Genomic DNA, 26,454 nt, shown 5'->3' on the forward strand with positions numbered 1-26,454 from the left:
TATTTCAATGGGAGTGCTGGAGATACCTGCAGTACAATGCTTGGCTACCTACAGCTCCCATTAAAATGGATGGAGCAGTCTACTCTTCTCTTGTTTCATGGGTGAAAGTGAAGATCTGCCACATAGTTTGCAGCTAATAGGTAAAGATCAGAGATGGCGCACAGTGGAAGAGCTGCTCTATTTAGCAGTAAATGTTCCTCTGGATGTCTCCCCACGAACTATAAATGGGGAGTGTAGTCAGCGACAATGGCATGAATATTATAGCTACACTGTTCAGCCACAAGTGTAGTGGCAGAGAGGTTCATTGCTGCAGATGGCATCATCATATTCACAGATAAAACTGTCCACTAAAAATGTCAAACACTTCATTTGTCAGAATGAATCCGGAATGAATTCCAGCTTTCCACATGCCTCCTGCTAATACTAATGAATAGATCTTCCATTTATCACCGGCCAAATGATTCTACAGTTGCTGTCTCCTATCTATCATGTTCAATTTACTGTATGTTGATGCTACTACCCTGGATTTCATCTTTTGTGCTCTGGACCATCATGTTCTATTTCATACTGTTAGGGCTTGTTCATACGGGGCGCGGTATGGCGTATTTTGGTCCTGATTGTGACACGGTAAGTCACGTCAGAATAGGGCCAAATGTGCCTGCCACGACTGTTGCGGCTTCCGACAGTCACAGCTTCCCGCTCCAGAGTAGGACTAAATGACTGGGCCTAGTCCGGAGGGTGCTGCTGTGAGGTGGGCGTCGGGGCTGAATCAGTCGTGGAATTCGCCTGAAGAAAGGGCAGCTTGCTTCTTTTTTCCGTCAGCAGCAACATGCCACTGACAGAAAAAAGTAAGCTAGCGTTCTACATAGACCTCTATTGTGAGGGGGCGGATTATGATGTGGATTCAGCACCAAAGTCTGCCCCCTCTTGCCCCGTGTGAATGAGCCCTAAAACCACTGCCACCACCACACTTGCATCCTGATCCATCATTTTCTATTCCACACTGATATTGCCGCTACTATTAGCACATCCACCACTATGCCAGACAGCTCTTGTCTATCCCATCATGTTTTTTTTCATACAGCACTGCCACTACTCACCCAGACATCTCCCCCGAGCCTGCAACCTAGTCCATGTTATGTTCCATGTTGCAAGTCTTGGCATGATTAAAAAGTATTTAAAAAAGAACCCGCCCCAAAACAAAACAAAAGACTTTCTTTCTTCAAAACCAGAGTCATGTTGGTGTGGAATCTGCTACCATAACGGGATAAGTTTTGGTGTTTTGTTTTTTTTTTTGTTTGTTTTTTTAACCCACTTTTTAACAAATTAACAAAGTTTGGCTCCTTTCTGTGAAATCCTGCAAAAGAAGCCAACATTTGTTAATAAAGAATATTACAAGATTTATTAACAACACAAATGCGGCCCGAAAATCACAAGTTCTCTGAAAGTTTAGTTGCGCTTTAACATTTAACTGCTGATCCTGACCACCAACGCCAGTTCTTATAGATGGGGATGCAAATAGGTTCTTTTTTTAAGATCTGTAAATGTAATTTAAGCAATGAAAGAAATCAAAACCAAAATGTGCCAAATTAAATAATTATTCAGTTGGTGGCATAACTGAGCAATGGTTACTATCTTAAAATATAATCATAAGACTGGCCAAATTTTGAGTCCCAAAATCTCTTATATACAGAAATATTTTACATAGTAGGGGTTTTGCATATTGTGTCTTATGGCATGTCACTGAGCAAAAACTATGGTTGCTTTTCCTGTCAATGTTTATTATGGAACTTGTGTCAGTCTCGGACAGGTTCACACTGCTGGTTTTTAGGTTCAAATATCCGCTAAAAAAGAAAAAAAAAATCCAGGGACCACCCAAAAATTTCAACCACATATTTACATTTTGCACTGTTGTGTTTTGCACTGCTGCTTAGCACCATTCAATCGGAATTTTCTATGCGTGGCTACTTGCCATGGTTTCCGCACAGAAACTGTCTCAAGAATTAATTTCCACACTATGGTGCAGATTCCCATTGAAAATAATAGGAGGCAGAATACATGTTTTATTTTTTAATGTGGATGAAATCTGCATCAACCATCTGAACCTGCAGCCACATAAAGTTTATATACACTTATACTTTAGATGTTATAAGAGGAGTCCACTTAAACTTTCCACCAATATTTTGTATTCTCTTGAAATTATTATTAAATGTCTGTTACAGGAAATCCAAGCGGCTTAACTACTAAAGTGAGACGACATTATAAAAGCATAGTTTTATTACAGTATGTCTTATTGATTCAGCTTTACATTTTATTTCTGCCACAATCTGATTAATTACTAGCGGCAATTACTAGTGGGCCAAACCTTCCTGTTTTTTTCTCACTTGTAACTACTGAAGAATACAGCGACATCACTATTTATTACTCAATACATGACATAATGATCACTAAGGGTCGGTTCACATTACCGTTGGTTGTCCGCTCTGGTAGTGTCCATTAAAAAAAAAAAAAAAATGGACACTTATCATAACAGACATCAATAGATACATTAGCATCAGTTATTGTCAGTTAGGGCTCGTTCACATCTGCGCCCGGTCTCTGTTCTGCAGGTTTCCATTTCCTGCACAAAACAGAGGCAGGAGACGGAAACCTGCAGGACTCTCTCTCACCCATTCATTTGAATGGGTTTGAAAGATGTCTGGCCATGAGTGGTGGTGAGCGTTTTATGCTCTCCGCCGCAAAACCGTTTTTTTTTTTTAAATCGGACACAGAGTCGGACATGCAGTACTGTGTCCAGTTTTTAAAAAATGGTTTTGTGGCAGAGAGCATAAAACGCTCACCGCCGCTCACGGCCGGACCCAGTCTGTGGTTTCCGTCTTCTTGCATGCAGAAGACGGAAGCCACAGAACGGAGACCCGAACGCTAGTGTGAACCTAGCGTCAGTTTCCCTTTTTATACTGTCCGTTATCCATAGACTTTAACCACTTGTGGACTGCCCATGGGGTTTAGCAGAATTATAGAGTAAAAATTTTTAGCAGTGGCAGGAGGAACAGGAAAAGATAAATTGCAAAATGTCTTAGAATCATCTATACTATTGTATTATGCAAAGTTTGTTGACCATTTAAAAAGGTTGTCCCAGTCCATATATTGAGGAAATATTGCTAGGATATGCCATAGATGTCTTTTTAGTGATACACACACAGTATAAGGCTTTATCTAGAGGCTTGCATAGTCTAACCAAGAGGAGGGGGAGTAAAAAATAGCATTGCTACAGAAAAGTTTACTTTCTTGTTTAATATTATGGCATTCTTGAAGAAATGCATTAGTATCTCAGAATAAACACTGCAAACCATATACTACATGAATAACCTTTTGTGCAGTAAATCTTTGCCTTCTACTCCCCATAGACATTCACAGCTTGATCCCGAGTCCAAGGTCACATCTGATCAGAATGCAATGGATAAAATGAAATTTAATTACAGTACATTTGTTTTCTGTACTGAAACTGTCATCCTGTCACTGTGTTCATGAATCAGTGTTGACCTGACTCCATCCATACAATTTTCAGACTGAGTTTCATGATTTATTAAGACATTACCGGACAAAATCTGACTGAGCTACTTTAATGTCTATTCTTTCATGAAAAATTAAAAGCTCTTGTCACGTGAACTTTTCTCATTTATGCCAAAAGAGCACTAAAAAGATCATACTGTAGGAGACAAGCAAGACTGTGATACATCATGACCTACTTATAATCTAAAGTTGCTCCTGTGAATTATTCACTGTATTTGCGCCATTCCTAGCCATTTAATATCTAGAACAATAAGTAGATATTTACTTATTGTTTCACCCTACAGGAATGATAGTCTTAGAGATTTTTGTAGCCTCTGCTTATATTGATCCAAGCTACCATAAGTGATCTTGAATAATCGTCTTGCAATGTACAGAACATTTGACTGGCATTTCTATCTATGCGCTGCCAGTATACAAAAGGATTACACTTATTGAAAAACATTTTCCATTTCATATAAGAGATCTTGTAAGCGCTTCCCAAGGTTTTTGTTTTTTTTATACTTACTTGCATTTGAAAGAATATTAAATGTCAAGTACACAAGAAAAGCAGCTGCACTGAAAATAAAGGAAAAATACAATTTAAGCTAAAATGCAAGCCAAGACTAACGTACTAGGGAAATGTGGAATCCTTATATCTCTAATTAAAATATATTAATTATTAGATTTGGTCTCCTATAAGCAGCAAGCGATAACAGACAAAAAAAAAAGTGGTGAGGAAATGGGATTATTAAAATACAGACTACTAACTCTAAATACCACAAGACAATAGTGTACGAGGTATAAAGGTGGACATTCTCCTAACAGCGCATGAACACTAGTCTGCTGCCCCCACATCCATTTAAAGGAGAAAATGTACAACAGCTGTAGATGAAACTGGCAATTCATGATATACGTGATGGAGCATTGTGTGAGGAGTCTTTTTCTCATTTTTTAAAATTTTTTTTTAAGTGTTTGTCCCCCCGATCTTAAATTAAAAGATGCTTTAACGAACAGATGATCAGATCCTAAACACTTTGACAATCAGTTGATGCCAGTAAGATTTAATCCATCCGCAAAATTTCCTTATAGAAGCCCCTTCAGAAGAAAAGTAGCAACTCCTGGTGACCATTTAGATTATAGGGGTTGTCCAGCCCAATATAAAAGAGTTTACAATGTTATTTTACAAAAGGAGTAATAATCCTCTTCTGTTTCCATGTCAATTCTTATAAAGTCTGAGCTCAGGCAATGATGTGTCGGCAGTATAAACACAGCTGTGATCTCAACACATCACAGTTGCCAAGGACACTTTAACTATGCAGCAAATGGTGCATTTGCACAGGCCCTATGGTTAAAGGGGTTTTCCATCTCCATGTTTCAGTATTCTGCAAAAGCAGTGAGTGATGTCACTTGTCCTACACTTCCATGGTTATAGCAACGCTGTGTAACCAATGGGAGGAATACGTTCACATAGCAGGCAAACAAAGCAGAATTTCTAAAGCAATTTATTTAGAAAAGTCTTCAATTTACATAAGCTACTGGTATAGATAGGATCCTTGAAATGGGACAACCCCTTCAAGGTGTCCCACTCAGCCAACCCAGATTGAGTGAGAAAGTTGAGCAGCCTGGGTGCTGTCTTGTTGTTCTGTGTGGCAGGAAGCAATTTCAACTATATGTAATTAACTTGAATACAATAGAGGAGCTGTCAGGATTTGGCTAATTATGTCTGATGGGGGGTACAATGAGCGCTGATCTGGAGACATCACTACAGCCAGAGCTTGCAGGCAACTCAGTAGAGCTTTTTTGAAAATATGTATATAATGTATTCATTGAATGGTCACAGGTTGCAAGGGACATTTTGTGAGAACTACTTGTGGGTGCACTACATTGTGTGAGCCAGTTTAGGAGACATTAAATTGTGGGTAATCCACTTATTATCACTTCTGTTATTTTATAGCACATACATCGGTCTGGACAACCCCTTTAATGGTCCTCTAAATGATATATGGCCAGGCTGAGTGTGTTCAAGATAGACACTAGTGGTTCTACTGTGGACTCTAAAGGTTCTCTGATCCAGCTACTACAGAATGGTTCCAAGTCCTTATGCCCCTGTAGGGTGTATGGACAGCGTTTGACAGGGTGTATATAACACATTCTAGTCTGCTACATACTCTCTTTTACAATCCTTGTTCTTTTCCTTCTATAGATAAAATACATGTTATTTTGTTTCACTTATGTGCTATACTTAAGTGTGATAATATTTTTTATCATCTATAAAACCCCCCACAAAGGACAAGTATAAGCCTAAGAGTAAATGTACGCATGCATAGTGAATTCCTTATTTCCATCTTAAATCACATAGTGCATGCTATTCCCAGCTTATTAACAGCTATAGCTGCTGAAATGTCTTGGAAATGTAATATATGTTTATTTTGCGCACAGCAATTTTTGCAACATAAATATTTAGATGTTGTTTATAGCATCTGTCACGTCCACTGCAAATTACTCTTTGTGATAAAATTCATAGGCATGCCAGAAGGCATAAATTAACCTTGGCTCATAACAAATGAAAGAAATGGTCTAGAGAAATATTGATTTCCTATCCATACAACAGAAGCACAAATGGCTTGCATTTCGCTTTGTACATATTCATCTATTTTTATTTGCATACTTATAGTGATGTTTATGCAGATTATGGGAAATGTGCATGGTAGTGCCATGAATGTTTAATACTGTACAGTATATGAAATACGTCTAGCCTTTAATGTATTCCTTCCTATTAAAATCCTATTGGATACACTAAACTGGAATAGCTTGGCCAGGGACAGAACAACTACATTATGGGCTCAGTGAGCACAAACAAACTCATTCAGGGCAGAAAGCTACAAATACATGTATAGCAGTGCTGCTTTTTTCAATATAGTAGAGTTAGGTCTCCTCTGAGTTATGGCATACAAAGAAATTGTTAAATTGCAAATATTATACAGTTAGGGTCAACTTGGGTCAATAAAGTTCCCCTAGATCTTCTGATGGGCCTAGCAGTGATATTATAGTAGACTAGAGAGAAGGCAATCCCATATGAAGCTGGTTTAAAGACAGTCACTCAATGGCAGGGACAATTGTTGGAGCTTCTATGTACGTCTAGAGAAGAATACTTTTGTAATATAATATGGCACGCAATGCAGAACACCATGAATTTTTTAAATACACGGTATAAAATCAGAGGAACATAAAGTTATAACATGTGCCCAGGGCATGGATATTATCCTGACATATTATTGGTTACAATACACAAGACTACACTGCCTAGCATTAATCACTCCATTTATTTTTTATACCTTGTATAAGCTATTCTTTTGGTTAGTTTTATCTGATGAATTATGGATTAATAAAGGGTGACAGTGGGACATCCCGTATGCTTAAAGGAAAGAAAATTTCACATAGATGGGGATTCTTTACTGTATTCTTTACAGGATGTGGTGATGGTGCATTCATTGTGTAACTTCAAGAACAGCCTGGATTCTTTTCTTGAAAGGAAAAATATTACAGGTAAAGAGTTTTAGCTTTTGGTGATTCACAGTTTCATACTTATTGTCAGATTTGGAGTCTGGAATCTTTACTCTAAGATGGGACACTTGGCATCAGCCTCATGGAATTTTTTTTTTTTTTTAACCCATTGAAATGATTGTTTTTTTTTTTCTTTTTCCAATGTAGTTTGTGAGCCTCATATAGGGATCACAATGCACTTTTTTTTCCCTATCAATATGTCTTTGTAGAATGGGAGGAAATGCACGCAAACAGGGGGAGAACATACAAATTCCTTGCAGATGTTGTTCCTGGCAAGATTCGAACCATGGAATTTTTTTTTCCGTGCTCTGGATCAGCATTGTAGGGTATAAACAGCACTTGATGGATCTGTGTCTTCATTTAATTTCTACTATGAAACTATAGTATATAATGTTATTGTTACATGACCATATCCTATCAGATTCCAATAAATCTAATCTGTTACCTGGTGACAGATATGTATGTATTGGATCTTGTTGCATTTGGTAAAATCTTTCTGTGTAAAGCCAAAATGATTCATCATAAAAAAATAAACCACGTCAATCTTGTGACACTTTAGAAGACCTGTACAACAATGGCTGAAGTTACATTTCTTACCTGTTTCACAGCTTGGTCCAGTAAAACCCTGTGGGCAAGCACACATATTAGGAGCAATGCAGGTGCCTCCATTCCTACAGCCATCCTTGCAAAATGCTTTAAAAATAAGACATGAATATTAGAAGCTAATAAACAATCAGTGTGTCTTTGTATTATATAATCTTTACATGCAGATACTGTGAGTTTAATTATTTTATTTGTTCTCTTGTGCCATTCAAGACTGGACAGTAACAAAGAAGTTAAGTTATCCATACTAGAGATGAGCGAACAGTGTTCTATCGAACACACGTTCGATCGGATATCAGGGTGTTCGCCATGTTCGAATCGAATCGAACACCGCGTGGTAAAGTGCGACAAAATTCGATTCCCCTCCCACCTTCCCTGGCGCCTTTTTTGCACCAATAACAGCGCAGGGGAGGTGGGACAGGAACTACGACACCGGGGGCATTGAAAAAAATTGGAAAAAGTCATTGGCTGCCGAAATCAGGTGACCTCCATTTTAGACGAATAGTGGATTTCAAATCCGGGTCATATGAGAATGTGAACTTTGTGACTATGAGACAGGGATAGCTGTACAGGCAGGGATAGCTAGGGATAACCTTTATTTAGGGGGGAATGTTATTAAAAATAACTTTTTGGGGCTCTATCGGGTGTGTAATTGTGATTTTTGTGAGATAAACTTTTTCCCATAGGGATGCATTGGCCAGCGCTGATTGGCCGAATTCCGTACTCTGGCCAATCAGTGCTGGCCAATGCATTCTATTAGCTTGATGAAGCAGAGTGTGCACAAGGGTTCAAGCGCACCCTCGGCTCTGATGTAGCAGAGCCGAGGCTGCACAAGGGTTCAAGCGCACCCTCGGCTCTGATGTAGGAGAGCCGAGGGTGCACTTGAACCCTTGTGCACCCTCGGCTCTGCTACATCAGAGCCGAGGGTGCGCTTGAACCCTTGTGTACACTCTGCTTCATCAAGCTAATAGAATGCATTGGCCAGCGCTGATTGGCCAATGCATTCTATTAGCCCGATGAAGTAGAGCTGAATGTGTGTGCTAAGCACACACATTCAGCTCTACTTCATCGGGCTAATAGAATGCATTGGCCAGCGCTGATTGGCCAGAGTACGGAATTCGGCCAATCAGCGCTGGCTCTGCTGGAGGAGGCAGAGTCTAAGATCGCTCCACACCAGTCTCCATTCAGGTCCGACCTTAGACTCCGCCTCCTCCAGCAGAGCCAGCGCTGATTGGCCGAATTCCGTACTCTGGCCAATCAGCACTGGCTAATGCATTGTATTGGCGTGATGAAGCAGTGCTGAATGTGTGTGCTTAGCACACACATTCAGCTCTACTTCATCGGGCTAATAGAATGCATTGGCCAATCAGCGCTGGCCAATGCATTCTATTAGCGTGAACTGAGTTTGCACAGGGGTTCTAGTGCACCCTCGGCTCTGCTACATCAGATTGCTACATCTGATGTAGCAGTGCCGAGTGTGCATCAGATGTGTAGTTGAGCAAAACTGACTCAGCACTGCTAAGTCTCTGCATTCGCATAGGAATGCATTGGCCAGCCTTCGGCCAATCAGCGCTGGCTCTGCCGGAGGAGGCGGAGTCTAAGGTCGGACCTGAATGGAGACTGGTGTGGAGCGATCTTAGACTCCGCCTCCTCCAGCAGAGCCAGCGCTGATTGGTCGAGTTCCGTACTCTGGCCAATCAGCACTGGCCAATGCATTTCTATGGGGAAAAGTTAGCTTGCGAAAATCGCAAACTGACAGGGATTTCCATGAAATAAAGTGACTTTTATGCCCCCAGACATGCTTCCCCTGCTGTCCCAGTGTCATTCCAGGGTGTTGGTATCATTTCCTGGGGTGTCATAGTGGACTTGGTGACCCTCCAGACACGAATTTGGGTTTCCCCCTTAACGAGTTTATGTTCCCCATAGACTATAATGGGGTTTGAAACCCATTCGAACACTCGAACAGTGAGCGGCTGTTCGAATCGAATTTCGAACCTCGAACATTTTAGTGTTCGCTCATCTCTAATCCATACCTTTACAGATCGTTCCATTTCCAGTGTACCCTGGCTGGCATACACAGTTGTGTCCACCCACAGTGTTAAAACACAATGCATTTTCATCACAGCTGTGCTGGTTTGTTGCACATTCGTTGTGTTCTGAAAGGCAATGGGAAATATGCTCAATTATGTGTCCACAATGATCAGTTCATCACAATTCCACCATCATTTTTACACCTGATAGGAGGAACATATAGGAACTTTCTAGGCAGTATGTTCTCTGGTTGCATAAACCTTCATAATGTCCTTCAGTTTTTGTGCTGCTAATAATCACATTATGGCTGCAGCATATTTTACTTTTCTCCATGAATAATAAGTAGCAACTACTTACTACTACTTTCTTTACAAGAACTTCTGCCAAGAATAATATAAAACAGCAAACAAATAGCTGAGAAATACCTAAGTGAACTTAATATAGAAGATCCAGGGGCACTGTACTGCAAATACAGGTTATGATGCAGCCAATCAAATCCCTGACACATAAGGATCTGAGCACAATCAAGAGAGCTGCTTGTGGTCTATGACATCCCATCAGCAATAACACATACAGCTAGTCACAAGTATATACACTGAGTGGCCAAAAGTCATGGGAAGGTACCGGATGCACCATTAATAGCAGGTAGACCCTCTGCAAGCCCTGATAACTGCAGGAAGATGACGAGGCAGGGACTCCACGAAGTGTTGGAAGAGTTATGGAGGAAGATTGATCCACGCAGTCTGCACTGCAGACCACAATTGGTCCTGTGTAGTTAGCGCTGCGTCCATGGAGCGGATACTGGTATCTACAGCATCCCATAAATGCTCTATGGGGTTGAGGGTGAGCGGGCAGGCCAATTGAGGGTCGTGAGGTCACTGTTTTCAGGTCACTGGTGTGTGGTAAGCCAGTCCTGTGCCACCAACGAGAAATGACATGTTGCATTGTTCTGTTGGTACACAGCATCCCCTCAGGGTACTGCAACACCAGAAAGGGGTGCAGATGGTCTGCCATAAATTGAACGTATCAAGCACTGGTCATTGATCCTTGCACCCGGACAATGGGGCCCAATTGCGACCATGTCAACAAGGCTTAGACCATGATGGAGCCACCTCCCACCTGGACACGTCCCTGTTGGCATGTAGGATCCATGGCTTCATGGGGCATACGCCATACTCTCACATGCCCATCAGCTCTGTACAACTGGAACCGTGATTCATCAGACCATGCCACATGCTGCCATTGTTCCATGGTCCAATGACGAGGGTCATGGGCCCATGCCAGTCTTCAAGCTCAGTGTTGTGGTGTCAGCAAAGGGACAGAGGTTGGGCGTCGACTGTTGAAGCCTATTCGGTGCAGTTCTTGATTTACAGTCCTGGTGAAAATGGAGTCCTGGTGCCCCACATACCAATTGCCGGTGATTTAACTCACAGTAGATTGTCAAGATCCCCGTACAACTCTGCGGAGGTGACGTGACGTCCATTCATCGAGCACTCATGGTCGACCGGTGTGCTGATTTACTCGGCTGCCAATGTTGTCTCTACGATATTTCAGGTCCACCCGAGACATTGTTGACCTCAGAAACGCAAATTCCCAGGTAATCACCAAAATGCTCTGCCCAATGTGTCTTGCACTGATTATCATCCCATGTTCAAAGTCACTTAATTTACGACGTGCTGCCATGTTCACGAGGCACCTGTCTGCCTCAGACTGCTCAGATATCCTGGTGACACATCACGTCTCACTGTTTGAGCTTCACACAACCGGCCCTGAGACATGCCTTCTCGTGACTATTGGCCACTGAGTGTAGAAGTACATATAAAATCTCCTTTCATTGCTGCAGAATCCTCTCCGAGCCTGCTGTGTGAAGATACAGTCCTATGAAAAAGTTTGGGCACCCCTATTAATCTTAATCATTTTTAGTTCTAAATATTTTGGTGTTTGCAACAGCCATTTCAGTTTGATATATCTAATAACTGATGGACACAGTAATATTTCTGGATTGAAATGAGGTTTATTGTACTAACAGAAAATGCGCAATATGCATGAAACCAAAATTTGACCGGTGCAAAAGTATGGGCACCTCAACAGAAAAGTGACATTAATGTTTAGTAGATTCTCCTTTTGCAAAGATAACAGCCTCTAGTCGCCTCCTGTAGCTTTTAATCAGTTCCTGGATCCTGGATGAAGATATTTTGGACCATTCCTCTTTACAAAACAATTCAAGTTCAGTTAAGTTTGATGGTCGCCGAGCATGGACATCCTGCTTCAAATCATCCCACAGATGTTCAATGATATTCAGGTCTGGGGACTGGGATGGCCATTCCAGAACATTCTAATTGTTCCTCTGCATGAATGCCTGAGTCGATTTGGAGCGGTGTTTTGGATCATTGTCTTGCTGAAATATCCATCCCCAGCGTAACTTCAACTTCGTCACTGATTCTTGAACATTATTCTCAAGAATCTGCTGATACTGAGTGGAATCCATGCGACCCTCAACTTTAACAAGATTCCTGGTGCCGGCATTGGCCACACAGCCCCAAAGCATGATGGAACCTCCACCAAATTTTACAGTGGGTAGCATGTGTTTTTCTTGGAATGCTGTTTTTTTTGGACGCCATGCATAACACCTTTTTGTATGACCAAACAACTCAATCTTTGTTTCATCAGTCCACAGGACCTTCTTCCAAAATGAAGCTGGCTTGTCCAAATGTCCTTTTGCATACCTCAGGCGACTCTGTTTGTGGCGTGCTTGCAGAAACGGCTTCTCTCTCATCACTCTCCCATACAGTTTCTCCTTGTGCAAAGTGCGCTGTATTGTTGACCGATGCACAGTGAAACCATCTTCAGCAACATGATGATGCAGCTCTTTGGAGGTGGTCTTTGGATTGTCCTTGACTGTTCTCACCATTCTTCTTCTCTGCCTTTCTGATATTTTTCTTGGCCTGCCACTTCTGGGCTTAACAAGAACTGTCCCTGTGGTCTTCCATTTCCTTACTATGTTCCTCACAGTGGAAACTGACAGGTTAAATCTCTGAGACAGCTTTTTGTATCCTTCCGCTGAACAACTATGTTGAACAATCTTTGTTTTCAGATCATCTGAGAGTTGTTTTGAGTAGCCCATGATGCCACTCTTCAGAGGAGATTCAAATAGTAGAACAACTTGCAATTGGCCACCTTAAATACCTTTTCTCATGATTGGATACACCTGGCTATGAAGTTCAAAGCTCACTGAGGTTACAAAACCAATTTTGTGCTTCAGTAAGTCAGTAAAAAGTAGTTAGGAGTATTCAAATCAATAAAATGATAAGGGTGCCCATACTTTTGCACCAGTCAAATTTTGGTTTAATGCATATTGCACATTTTCTGTTAGTACAATAAACCTCATTTCAATCCTGAAATATTACTGTGTCCATCAGTTATTAGATATATCAAACTGAAATGGCTGCTGCAAACACCAAAATATTTAGAACTAAAAATGATTAAGATTCATAGGGGTGCCCAAACTTTTTCATAGGACTGTATATAAAAGTTCTGGGGAGAAGTAGACCCTCTAGGTTCACTGTATGAAGAGAGCCTAGCTTCTCCACCCTTCACTCACTCTGAACACATCTTGAGTTTGTAAATAAATAAGGACAGAACTTCTCTAGTAACAGGGAGTGAACAGAGAATTAGCTAGCAAGGATACACTTAGGTTCAGCAACTTTACAGAGGTTTTTTCTTTTTAAGGCATAACGCCTCTTTAAATAAAATGCAATACATTCTGGTCCAGAATCACATTGTCTATTAAATGAGACTAAGTTCTCTGAAAAGTTAGTTACCAATTAAATTGATTTTCAGAATTAGAAAAATTTGAGAAACATTAGAACTTGGCAGCGCCTGGTATAGAAGTCCTGTCTTACTAGCTGCAATGCCAGGCAAAGCCCCTAAATGGAAAACCTTTTTCTGCCAGTTATGACATGTCACTGTGACACGTCTCCGTGTTATGAGCATACTGCAAAAGTAATACATCATCAACCAACTAAAAATGTGTTGCTTTCCACAGTAAAACAACGGATATATCAATTAATTTAAAAGATATTTTACAGTATGTATTTACTATCAACAACCGTATGCTCAGCCTATGTTTACTCAGCTATGCGGTTTGAAAAGCATGAAGATTTGTATGTAGTTTTAGAAATGCGTTACTCCTCATCAGGCTTGAACTGGAGAGCAGGTATATCTCCTGATGACGATCTCAGGGTGGCTGGGCACCCAACCCTCTTATCTGTAAAAGTGGTGCATACACAATAGACTCACTGGATAGATAGAATAAGGCATTTCAACTTGCCTATGAGTCCATATAATTGACTGGTTACTGTCTGGGACCCCAGGACAAAAACAATGCAGGGCAAGGACTAGGCAGCATGCTAGTACTGAACCAAAATGTGTTCATAGACTTTTAAGAACTGCAAACAGGTAATATTTGTATCCAACTGTACAGTAGGACCCTAGAATGAATTTTACTAGTAAGCCTTAGGCACTGCTTCTCATACAACGGATGACATGCTCCCTAATATCTAGAACAAATTAAAGTCAGATAGGGCATGCTTGTGGTTTAAAGAACCGAGAGAATAACCAAAGACTGTACAGGTTGTTTTTTTTTACTGCATATGTAAATGTTCTAAAGTCCATTTGCTTTGTACCGAACTGTCTTGTGAATTTTCAGCGAAGAAATCTGCAACAAATCATGTAATGTGTAAACTTTGCCAAATTATGTCACTTGAAGTCTTTCCTTCCCAAATAAATTTCAAAACAGTGTTAATGACTTTGACATTTGTAACAATGTATTATATAATGTTAACGTAATTGCAGAGTTGGAATAATGTTGTATTAATTAATTGGTTTACAAGCACAGATGGCAGACCTAAACAATGTGTCCTCTAGCATTCCTGGGGGCTTTATAGAACTACAGCATAATATTTTCCACAGAGTCTAACCCTTCATCATTTGCTTGTTACACTTGTAAAGCTTCTAAGCTAGATATTTAGTCCTGTCAAGTTAGGGACCTACAATAACGGTTCAATAACTTTTATAACACTATATACACAGTAGTATTAACTGTAATGGATATCCGTAAATCTTTAACCTGTCTATTTATAGGGTTGAGGGGATATCGTCACTCCATACGGAGAGAACCACCATTTAGGTGTGTGGAGTCTTATTCAGCCATGAGCGCTCCACTGTGCAAAGGAACATCGGAAGAATATGCAAATCTGACTTCCATGATGTAATTAGGAAGCCAGTGCCTCAAGAATGCACACCAATAGAGGGCGCTCATTCAGAATGTGCAAATCTATCTTCCATGATGTAATTAGGAAGACAGAGTCTCAGTCAAGCAAACCAATAGAGGGTGCTCCCTTTAACATCATGCCGACCTTCTCAGAGGCCTTTGTTTGCAATGATGTTGGGATTTTACCAGGTACAGGCACTGGTTTCCTAATTACATCATTGAAGTCAGATTTGCATATTCTTCCCATGTTCCTTTGCACAGTAGAGCGCTCATGGCTTAATAAGATTTCACACACCTAAATGGTGGTCTCTCCCTATGGAGTGACGATATCCCCTCAACCCTGTCTAAGCCTCTCACCTCTGCCAGATTAGTCCTCTCTGTGCCAAGCTGATGAGATGCAAGAACATTGAAACAGCTGTCCTTGGCTGAGAGACTGTACCTGGTAAAATCCCAACATCATTGCCAACAAAGGCAGCTGAGAAGGTCAGCATGATGTTAAAGGGAGCGCCCTCTATTGGTTTGCTTGACTGAGACTCTGTCTTCCTTATTACATCTTGGAAGATAGACTTGCACATTCTCAGTGAGCGCCTTCTATTGGTGTGCATTCTTGAGGCACTGGCTTCCTAATTACATAATGGAAGTCAGATTTGCATATTCTGCCTTTTTATAGTACAGTATCCCCATAGTTGCTGTGTCCCATTTTTTATTTTTCCTGTATGATTCACATGTTGATCTCAGTGTCATGGAAAGAATCATTATAGATCAATTACATTTATCTAGGGCAAAATAAAGGACTGGATAGTTACTGCTTTTGGGGGAGTACTGGTCCACATTAAGGAAAACAGCTCTGTATAGAGTATTTTTGGATGAAATTATATAAATTAGGTCTCTTCTAGAAGTAAAAAAAAAAACTATATCGTCAGTGCCACTTATGGGAGGTAGATACTCTGTAGCTAAATGTTTGATGCCTTAATGAGCCTTGTAACACAACCAGGGATATTAGCTAAGCCATACATTCAACTGTAGACAGTGATTTTGGGGCCGTTACACCTGGATGTTTGTCACCAGAACCCAGTATATCAATTCAGACATGCATTTCTGTAGGCTAAGCTAAAATGAATCCAATGATGTTCTCCCCTTCCAAACCAATGCCTCCATTGCCATTGCTCCAAAGTGGTAAGCAGCTATGCCCTCGTTACACCAAGTAAATAATTTGTATATTCCTAAAATTAAGATATCTTGGCATCCCACCAAAATCTGGAAGATCTATTGACAAGGATATAAGAATTATAGTTTTAGGTAAGAAAGAGATTATCATGAGATTGTGGTTCCTAGACACAACAGAGGCTAACATCTGGTGCTTCTGAGAGACATTTATATTCATTAGGATGGATTTACATGTAGAAATTTTCTGCTGCTGATTGTCCATAAACCAGTGATAAATTTGCAGCACATCTACATCATAATTCACTGTGTGAATTCATAGTGTATTGCATTCTACCAAAAACCTAAAAAAAAGTTACTTGACATTTGAACCAAACAATACAATGCTAGGGTACACATTCTAAGTTATTTTTGTCACTCAACAACCATAAACAATAAAAACTAGATAAAAATATTATGTTTTTGAAATGTCTATGAATGTTTTAAGGTTATAAATAAATCCTCAAAAATACATCAATACAGGAGAAACCAAAATAAATATGTTTTTATATATACATGTATGCAACTCCAATTCCAAAAAAGTTGGGACACTGTGAAAAATGGAAAGTTAAGAAGAATGATTGTAAGAATGATTTGGAAATCTCATATACCCATATTTTATTTACAAGGCAACGTAACAAACATTTGACATTTTGATTGTTAGGCATCGATAGTGCCTTTCAAGATATCAGCTACCCATCCTATAGACACAAATGCAACCCCATATCATTAGAGATGCAGGCTTTTTAACTGTCCATAACAAGCTGGAATGTCTAGCTGGACACTAGACCTGACATCAGTGGGTGCCATAAAGTAATAAAAATTTGGATTCATTTTAACACAGAACAGTTTTCCATTTCGTCTCAATCCATTTTAAATGTGTTGATATATGGCTTTGTCTTTGAATGATTAAATGATACAGCTTTAACTTGTATTTGTGGACTGCATGGCAAACTGTTCACAGACAATGATTTCTGGGAGTATTCCCGAGCTCATGCAGTGATTTGCATGACCAAATAATTTCTGTTTTTAATGCAGTGCCACCTGAGGGTTAATAGATTATGAACATTCAATTTCGACCATTGGGCTTGTTCCTTGTTCCCATGGTTTTATCCAAATTGCCTGAATCTTTTGATTATTTAATGTACTATAGATAGTAGGAGATTCAAAGTCTTTGCAATTTAAAATTAATGAACAAATTTCTGATATTATTCCACAATATTTTGATGCAGTGTTTCACAGATTGTTGAGCCTCGGACAATCTTTGCTTTTTAGAGACACAATCAGGGACGTAACTATCAGGGTAGCAGTGGTAGTGGCTGCTACAGGGCCAGGAACATTAGGGGGCCCAGCAGCAGCCACCACTGCTGTGGATTTTTTTTTGCTTTGAGCAGGATCCAGGATTGGTAAGTAGGGCCGCAGCCCTGCAAACCTACTAAAAGTTCGCCATGGGGCCCCACCATTCCTAGTTATGGCACTGGACACAATCATATGAGTCGAAACCTGATCTCCATTTGTTTTGCATTAGTACCATTTACTGTTCCAGCCTGATATTAACCATTACAACTACTTTTTAGATGTATTGCTGCCATAAATATTAAAGTTTTCAAATTAAATAGAAAACAAATGTTGTATTGTGAATAAAATATAATTATATGAGACTTACAAATCATTGCATTTTGGTTTCTTTAACATTATACAGTATTCTATTCCTTTTTTGGAATTGCAGTTGTTTAATCACAAACACATTATATATATATATACAGTATATATATATATATATATATATATATATATATATATATATACATACACACATATATATACACACACACACACACACACACACACAAACACATAACTGGGACACTGTATACTATAAAAAAACAACATGCAAGGATATGAAATGTGTCCATGTAGCTGACAAGCCCACATTATTACATACCATGCACAATTTGTGAGACACAGTCCTACGTTATCTTGGAGCTTATTCTCTTTATTGCAGACCTTTCGTCTGAAGGTATTAGTACCTTGTACTCTACACAATCACTAATAATATTTTGTTCAATAATCTCCAGTTTTAATGCAGCTTTATCGTAGCTGGCTATCAGTGAAAGCATTTATTCCAGTAATATCTTTTATTAGGATTATGGAAGTCTTTTATTCACAGTGACTCTTTCTGCTACTATAATGAAGGACTTCGCTAAAATGAATATGATGAAAGAAATAGATGACTAGAAATCCAAATGCAATTTTAGTATCCCACCCTGAATGAAGAGTCCCGATTCACTGCTTCCTTCGGTGTTGTTACTATAAGCAGATACCTAGGAAACAAGGCTGTGACTGTCAGCTTAAAACTTACAGGCACAACTGAATACTGTCTAAAATCCAGCTAAAGCGTGCACTCAACTGCAGCTTCTTTTAGGAGGGAGTGAGCTATAGCCTGAGGCTAACCCATCACCGCCTTCCTACATGGTGTGGGATTAAGAAGGACAAATTGAGTATTAAGGGATCCCATTCTGTGCGTGAGAAAGAGAGAAAAGGAAGTTCTTTGCCATTTTATATATGGGGACACTTTCTCACAGGTAAGGTACTGTATATCAGGGTGCTCCCCAGTATGCAATGTTTGTGAAGTACTGCCTGGAAAGAATGATATATAAAGGGAACTTTGTGGAAGACAAGGTATATGGAAGATGTCCCTAATTGGAATGGTTTAGAACTAGAGATCAGCGAACAGTAAAATATTTGAGATTCAATGTTCCTTTCGAATAGCCCCTCAATATTTGACTATTTGAACGAATATCGAACCCCATTATAGTCTATGGGGAAAAATGCTTCGTTACAGGGGAAGCCACACTTTGACTCAGGAGAGGCACCAAGTCCACTATGTCACCCCAGGAAATGATGCCAACACCCTGGAATGCAACTGGGACAGCAGGGGAAGCATGCCTGGGGGCATCCAACATGCCCAAGTACCTGTATTACACCACTATCTCGTCGGGATCCCTGTCAGCTTGCGATATGTGGGAGCTGACTTTTTCCCATAGGAATGCATTGACCATCGTTGATTGGCCGAATGCCATACAGAGTACAGCATTCGGCCAATCAACGCTGGTTTTGCCGGAGGAGGTGGAGTCTAAGATTGGACCACAATGGAGACTGCTGTGGTCCAATCTTAGACTCCGCCTCCTCAAAGACGAGCCTCCGGCAGAACCAGCGTTGATTGGCTGAAGCTGTACTCTGTATGGCATTCGGCCAATCAACGCTGGTCATTGCATTCCTAAGGGAAAAAGTCAGCTCCCGCAAATCGCAAGCTGACAGGGATCCCGATGAGATAGAGCCCCAAAGAGCTGTGCAACATTCCCACCTAAATAAAAGTAATCCCTAGCTAACCCTGCCTGTACATCTATCCCTGTCTCACAGTCACATACTTCACAGTTTCATATTACCTGAATCTGTAATCGACCATTCGTATAAAGTGGAGGTCACCAGATTTAGCCAATTACTTTTTCCGATTTTTTTCGATGCCTCCATTGTCTTAGTTCCTGTCCCACCTCTCCTACACAGTTATTGGTGCAAAAAAAGCGCGAGGGAAGGTGGGAGGGGATACGAATTTTAATGAGTTAGCCTAGTGGTATTCGATTGTAATCGAATACCTCGAATGGCCTGATATTCGATCGAATATCAATTCGATCGAACGCCGTTCGCTCATCTCTATTTAGGACATTGTATCTACATTGTATCTTCTACACTGTGTTCCAAATTATTATGCAAATATTTCCTCATATTTTCAAAAATTACATATATGAATTGCAGTAATTGTAATTTTCCAGTCATCAACTATTAGAGTACAATTGAAAGGTTTTTGAACAAACTGCCTATTTTAATTTAAAAAAAAATGCACTCAAAATGCATGTTCTAAATTATTATGCACAGCAGAGTTTTCAACCTTTTTATTTTTATAAAGAACAAAAAAATTGGTAATTTGTGAAATTATAAGCATTAGCAGGTTATCACAAACTGAAAACAAACATGTCAAATCTTTATTCTAGGTGATGTTACATTTGCACATAGGACCCCTTGTTCGAAAGAAGCTTCTGAATTCTCTTGTCCATTGAATTTGTCTGGTTAAGGATGGTTTCTGCTTCAATTGATTTGCATGAGGGCTGAATACCCTCCCAGAGCTGTTGCTTAGATGTGAACTGCCTCCCGCCATCATAGACAATCCTTTTGATGATGCTCCAGAGGTTCTCAATGGGGTTGAGGTCAGAGGAGCATGGGGGCCACACCATGAGTTTGTCCCCTTTTATGCCCATAGCAGCCAGAGATGCAGATGTGTTATTTGCAGCATGACACAATGGTGCATTATCATGCATGAAAATGATCTTGCTGCGGAATGCACGGTTTTTCTTCTTCAACCATGGCAGGAGGTGCTGTTTGAGAAACTCCACATACATTATGGAGTTCATCTTTACCCCTTCAGGGATCCTAAAGTGGCCAACAATCTCTCTCCCCATGGTTCCAGCCCAAAACATTACTCCACCTCCTCCTTGTTGGTGCCGTAGCCGTATTTGCATGGGGTGTCCATCAACCAGCCATCTTCCACTCCATCCATCTGGACCATCGAGCGTTGCACGGCACTCATCGGTGAACAAAACAGTTTTGAAGTCGGTCTTCATGTATTGTTTGGCCCACTGGAGCCGTTTCTGCTTGTGTGCAGTGGATAGAGGAGGTCGACAGGATGGCTTACGCACAGCTGCAAACCTCTGAAGGACCCTGCATCTTGTTGTTCGGGGGACGTTGGAGGCACCAGCAGCTTTAAAAACGTGTCTGTTGCTATGACAAGGCATTTTTGCAGTTGCTCTTTTAAACTGAAATAATAGTTGTTTTTTTTTCAACTGTAATTTTTATTAAATTTTAAAACAAAGTATACAACCATAAACAGTAGACATGCAAAGTACAATAACATAAAGGAAAAACCTAACTGAAAACGGCTTTCCACAACTGCATGAAACAAAAAAGAACACATTACAACAAGCAAACAGAGGAGACTAACAGAACAAACAGGACAGAGGGGAGTAGGACAAAAAAGAAAGGGTGGGCAAGCAAGGGGGGGGGGGATATGAACAGGTGTGAGAGGACAAGGGAAGGTCAAAAAACGTGCGTTATACAGTAAGCATCCCAGGACGACCAGATGGAATAAAAAACCAACATTGAATGGTTCAACGTGGCTGTCATATATTCAAGGCTACGCACGTCTTTAAGATGCGCTATCAATTCAGATTTGGTAGGGGGAAGCACATCTTTCCAATGGCGGGCAATAAGAGTTTTTACTGCAGTACACAAATACAGAAACAAACGAGAGGTCTTCTTACCCAGTTGCTTAGGAGGCAAATTAAGTAGATAAATCAGTGGATCCAGTGGAACCCCCTGGATAAAAAGATCCTCCGTAATAAGTTGCACCTCCTCCCAAAAAGGACGAAGAAGAGGACAATCCCAAAATATGTGAAAAATCGAGCCCAAGGAGGATTGGCAGCGCCAACACACAGGGGAAAGGGCAGGATTAAGTTTATGCAACAGTACAGGAGTATGATACCAGGACATGAGGATTTTATACTGGGTCTCCCGAAAGGTAATACATGTAGAGGATTTAGCAGCCAGGGACCAGATAGCCTGCCAAGAACCTAAGGGAATCGGATGCCCCAAAACCTCCTCCCACTGAGTCATATACTTATGAGGCAGGGAGGACGACAACTCAGATACGGAGAGCAGCCTATAAATGGAAGAGATAAGACCCCTAGTAGAAACACCCGCTCGACATAACCGTTCGAACTCCATGGGGGGTGATACCCGCAGGGACCCAAACTGAGCTTTAACAAAATGTGCAATCTGTCGATAGTGCAGCCATTCAGTAACTGGCATGCCCAGTGTCGAGGTGAAATATTGAAAAGGCTGGAGCTCCAATGACAAAGGATCCACCAAATCAGCTATACGAAACAGACCTCGCCCACCCCATGGACGCACCATAGCAGAGGAAAGCCCTCCCGGGAGAAGGGGATTATAAAGAAAGGAGACCATAGAGGACGAATGAGAGGCCAACGCAAAACGTTTGGAGCACACATTCCAAACTTCCCTGGAAAACCGAATAGGACCAAGAAGTGGAGTGGCAATTGAGGGAGGGGATTGCGTCCATAAGAGCGTATTAGGATGAACAGGAGCCATCCAAAGCTTCTCCACCTCGACCCACTTAGTATAAGCCTGGGGAGCTGCCCAGAATGGGATGACTCGGAGATGGGCGGCCCAATAGTATAGTAGCAGGTTCGGGACTGCAAGTCCCCCCTCTCCCTTGCCAGCCAGCATGATGGACTTGGGGATGCGATGTCGCTTAGCATTCAAGATAAAATGAAATATACTCTTCTGAAGGGACCGAAGCTTACCTCTAGGTACTGCAACAGGAAGAGTCTCAAAGTAGTAAAGGAGTTTAGGATGGAGGGACATTTTGACCGCAGAGATTCTACCCAATACCGAAATAGGGAGGGGGCGCCACTTATTCAATAACGAGCGAAGCTCGCCAAACAGGCGCGGATAATTAGCAGAATACAAACCCGCATAGGAAGAGGAAATCTGAACTCCTAAGTACCTAAGAGAGGTAACACGCCACTGAAAGTCGTAATTACTCTGAAGCAGTTGTAAAGAAGACGTTGGTATATTAATGGGAAGGACCTCAGTTTTAGTAGGATTAACCTTATATCCCGAAAAACTACCAAACTCCCTCAGAGTTACTAAGAGATTGGGAAGAGTAGTGTGAAGAGAGGTCAAAGTGAGAAGGACATCATCCGCAAACAAAGAAATTTTAAAATCCTTGTCGCGGACTTTAACCCCAGCAATTAACCTGACATAATTGTCTGTTGGAAAGAGTCCTCAATTTTCCCTTATTAGCACGCACACGTGTGCTGTGAATCCGCTACATACTTCTTGATTGTGCGATGGTCCTGATGAAGTGTCTTGGCAATGTTGATTGTGGAGTATTTAGGTCAAGGAATGACTACAATTTGTTGCTTCTCAGCAGCCGACACATCTTTTTTCTTTCCCATTTTGGCAGAAAATGTAGGTTGCTTAATAATGTGGGATAGCCTTCTTAAGTAGTCTTGCCTTTAATTGGACACACCTGCCAAACTAATTAGCACAGGTGTCTGCAATTGCTTTCAGTAATATAAAGAGCCCTGATACACATCACCATCAATGAGTTTTAACTGACAAAAAAAAAAAAAAATCTTACCTTAGCACTCCTAAACACTTTTTGCATAATAATGTGGAACACAGTGTATATGGGGACTTTCTGCTAGGTAATTCCTATGGGGGTACATCACTGGACGGCACTGTACAGTATAAGGAGTTAAGTTCTGGCTGAGAGTTTGTATGGAGTCATGTCTGTCCATATAGCAAACTCCATATCTCTAAAAATCCTTCAACAGGTGTCATTCATTGTATTATGCCCTTGACTGCACCTGAGCTGTACTATATTCCATGGCCTGTCTTAGATCCGGATGATGTCCTTGAACTTCAATTGCCACCATATATTAACTACAATTGCTAATCCAATATGAACCACTTGATATGTGAAGAAATTGGGAAACAATGCTGGTAAGAATTATACTACAGAATTAGGACATGAATGTTTTCTTGCTGATCACCATCTTATTTCTAGCTTCAGTATCGGTCTACCTTTCTGTAACTATACATTGATATTAAAACAACTAAATATAACAGTTGCTTTCTGCATGTAGAATCAAGCCTCATAAAGCCTTGATGTCATTGGTGATATTGTTAATTTCTTCATCAACAGCAACCCCTGTGCTGAACTCAAATCCCACATCTTGAAAATTAACAGTGTGTGACAGATGGTTTGTCCCAAGTTCGTCACATCCATCGGACTATAACAAGGTAAATGACACCAATTACCATCTGTAATTACTGTTGCTGGCAATAAATTTTCTCTGGTGATTATGGGTAACAGGACTGCAGAGCCCATCAGCCTTTTTAGCAGCCCAGAAAGATTTTACGTGATTCTTGGTATGATAAAAAGAAGTTTACTATATAGAGAGAAATGCGTATAGAGATTTCCAGGTCCTTGATCAAGGTAAATAAAGTGCCTATCACCTATGCAGTACTATTTATAGTAGTTTTTAAAAGTTTAGCCCCCAAATTACTAAGTCACTGCAGCTTTCATGAATATCACATCCACAGTGAAAAATCTAGGTTTTGGTATGCATGTGTGTATGTTTGTGCGCATGCGTGTGTCTGCGTGTGTGCGTGTATGTGTATGTGTGTGCAGCATTTTGCAACCTCTACAAAGCAGTAGTAGGGATTGCTAACCTTCATATAGCAATATATGTATTCACTGTATTCTGTTTTTAAAGAGGATGTGTCACCTAGTACACAATGCTATGAAACAGACAGAGGCTGCTACTATGAAGGGTAAGAACAACAGACAGTAATAACAGTAGTGTGAACCTGCTCTTATTCAGACCAGAAGCCTATATGCACACAATCATATTATAAGTCTATGGTGCATGAATGCATAATAAACGGTTATAAACCCATGCTATAAACCCTTGTGGAAGGGACACGTCATAGAAACCAAACTGGCAGCTGGTATAGGGTCAATGGAGAAGGGGGCCCTGGCTCATGTTCTTGTTCTGATACATATTGAGTGTTGAGAACAGAATTAAAGGGAAATTGTCTTGGTGTTTTGGGAGACTAAACCAAGTCTTTATGGACTAGGGCTTTAGTGTCTCAGATATTCCAGTTGTAAAGCTGTCGGGCCAGCATTGGTATGAAAATACCTTGATACTTACCTTATGTTTGTATTAGTGGCACCTGATCAGTGGTTCAGTGAAGAACACCTCAGCTTTACTGCACATGTGGGGGGCGTCAGACGCATGCACAGTGAAGTTGAGGTGTACTACCCTGACCTCAATTAGCCCCTGTGCAGGGACAGGGAACACCAAAAAGGAATTGGATGCAACTCATTATGAAGTAAATATAAAGTTTAGTTTTTTTAAATGCAGACACAAACACTATTACAACAGGGATATTCGGGACTCTAAACCCCCAGTCAGTCCATAAAGATCATGAAAATTAAAATTTAGATTTTTAGGAACAAAACCATAACAATATAGTTACATGACAAGAATCTGCATAACTAATCATACCATAAATCTAAATAGTTGCAAGTCAAATTTATGTATGAGATAGCCAAGATGATTGTCTATATAATGATGGTAGTCATTATATGAGCCTGAAAGGTAAAAGTTCAGAACATTGTTACCCTTTTGCTCATCAGTGAATATAGTGGAACTAATACGTAAATACAAAAAAAACCCCTTGTGGTTGCCTCAAAGAGTTCAGCACCTACTTGTCTTACAAAAATATCAGAGTGGTCACTGAATAACATGACTGTTGCGTTTCCTAGTGTATTTTTTTTTTTTAATAAACTTCTCCTATCTACATTATAAACCCAGCCAAAACGACGTCTAAATCTAAATGAAGAGGAACAACGTTATATTTTTTTCATTACAATATCTTAAAATATTTAATATAGCGAATAGGTCATAGAAAAGTAAAATTGATTCAGTGCAGAAAAAACGTAAGTAAATTTTCTCTGGAAATGTTTTAATACAACATATAATAAGATTGTAAGCCTTTTACTTCATTTTTACATTTATATTGTTATTCAAATTACTATTGGAAATGTACTATTCATTTTCTGTACTTCCTGTGCACAGATAAAAGCACATATTCCATGAAAGAGAAATCGCTTTTCCACTTGCTTCCAACAGAACCAGCCATGTGTTACAATTTCTGTCAAATCACTACACCACAAAAGCACCCAGGGCCTTTAGTGATCAAAGGATTCATCTTACTAGTGATCTGTTGGTACTGCCTGCAGATATTTTTAATTGCCTTTCAGTAATTAGTTAGCTGTATATTTTATAGCTGGCTAGATCAAATATGCAAAGTAACTTTAGATCTTGTCTGCATACGATATAAACTTTTTTTTTAGCTGTACAGCTAATAATTAATGGAATAATATGAGAAAAATGCGAGTCACGGAGACCAGGGTCAAAGAATCAGCTGCATAAGGCACGAATACCCATTACTAGAGGAATCTCTGTAACGGTAAAATAAAAATTGGACTAATATCATTTACTGAGGCCATTACAGGC

At 40.3% G+C, this 26,454-nt stretch overlaps 1 protein-coding gene across 1 annotated transcript in view; it reads right to left on the bottom strand.

Moving 5' to 3' along the window:
• Positions 1–26,454, bottom strand: part of NELL2 (neural EGFL like 2) — a 218,757-nt gene that overhangs the window by 36,912 nt on the left and 155,391 nt on the right. The window contains exons 14-15 of the mRNA XM_075274344.1: positions 9,753–9,875; positions 7,714–7,809 (exon numbers count right to left, since the gene is read on the bottom strand). Coding sequence (XP_075130445.1) covers positions 7,714–7,809; positions 9,753–9,875 — 219 coding nt within the window. The remainder of the gene's footprint in view (positions 1–7,713; positions 7,810–9,752; positions 9,876–26,454) is intronic.

Source organism: Leptodactylus fuscus, chromosome 5 (assembly GCF_031893055.1).
Source record: "Leptodactylus fuscus isolate aLepFus1 chromosome 5, aLepFus1.hap2, whole genome shotgun sequence".
NCBI lineage: Eukaryota > Metazoa > Chordata > Amphibia > Anura > Leptodactylidae > Leptodactylus > Leptodactylus fuscus.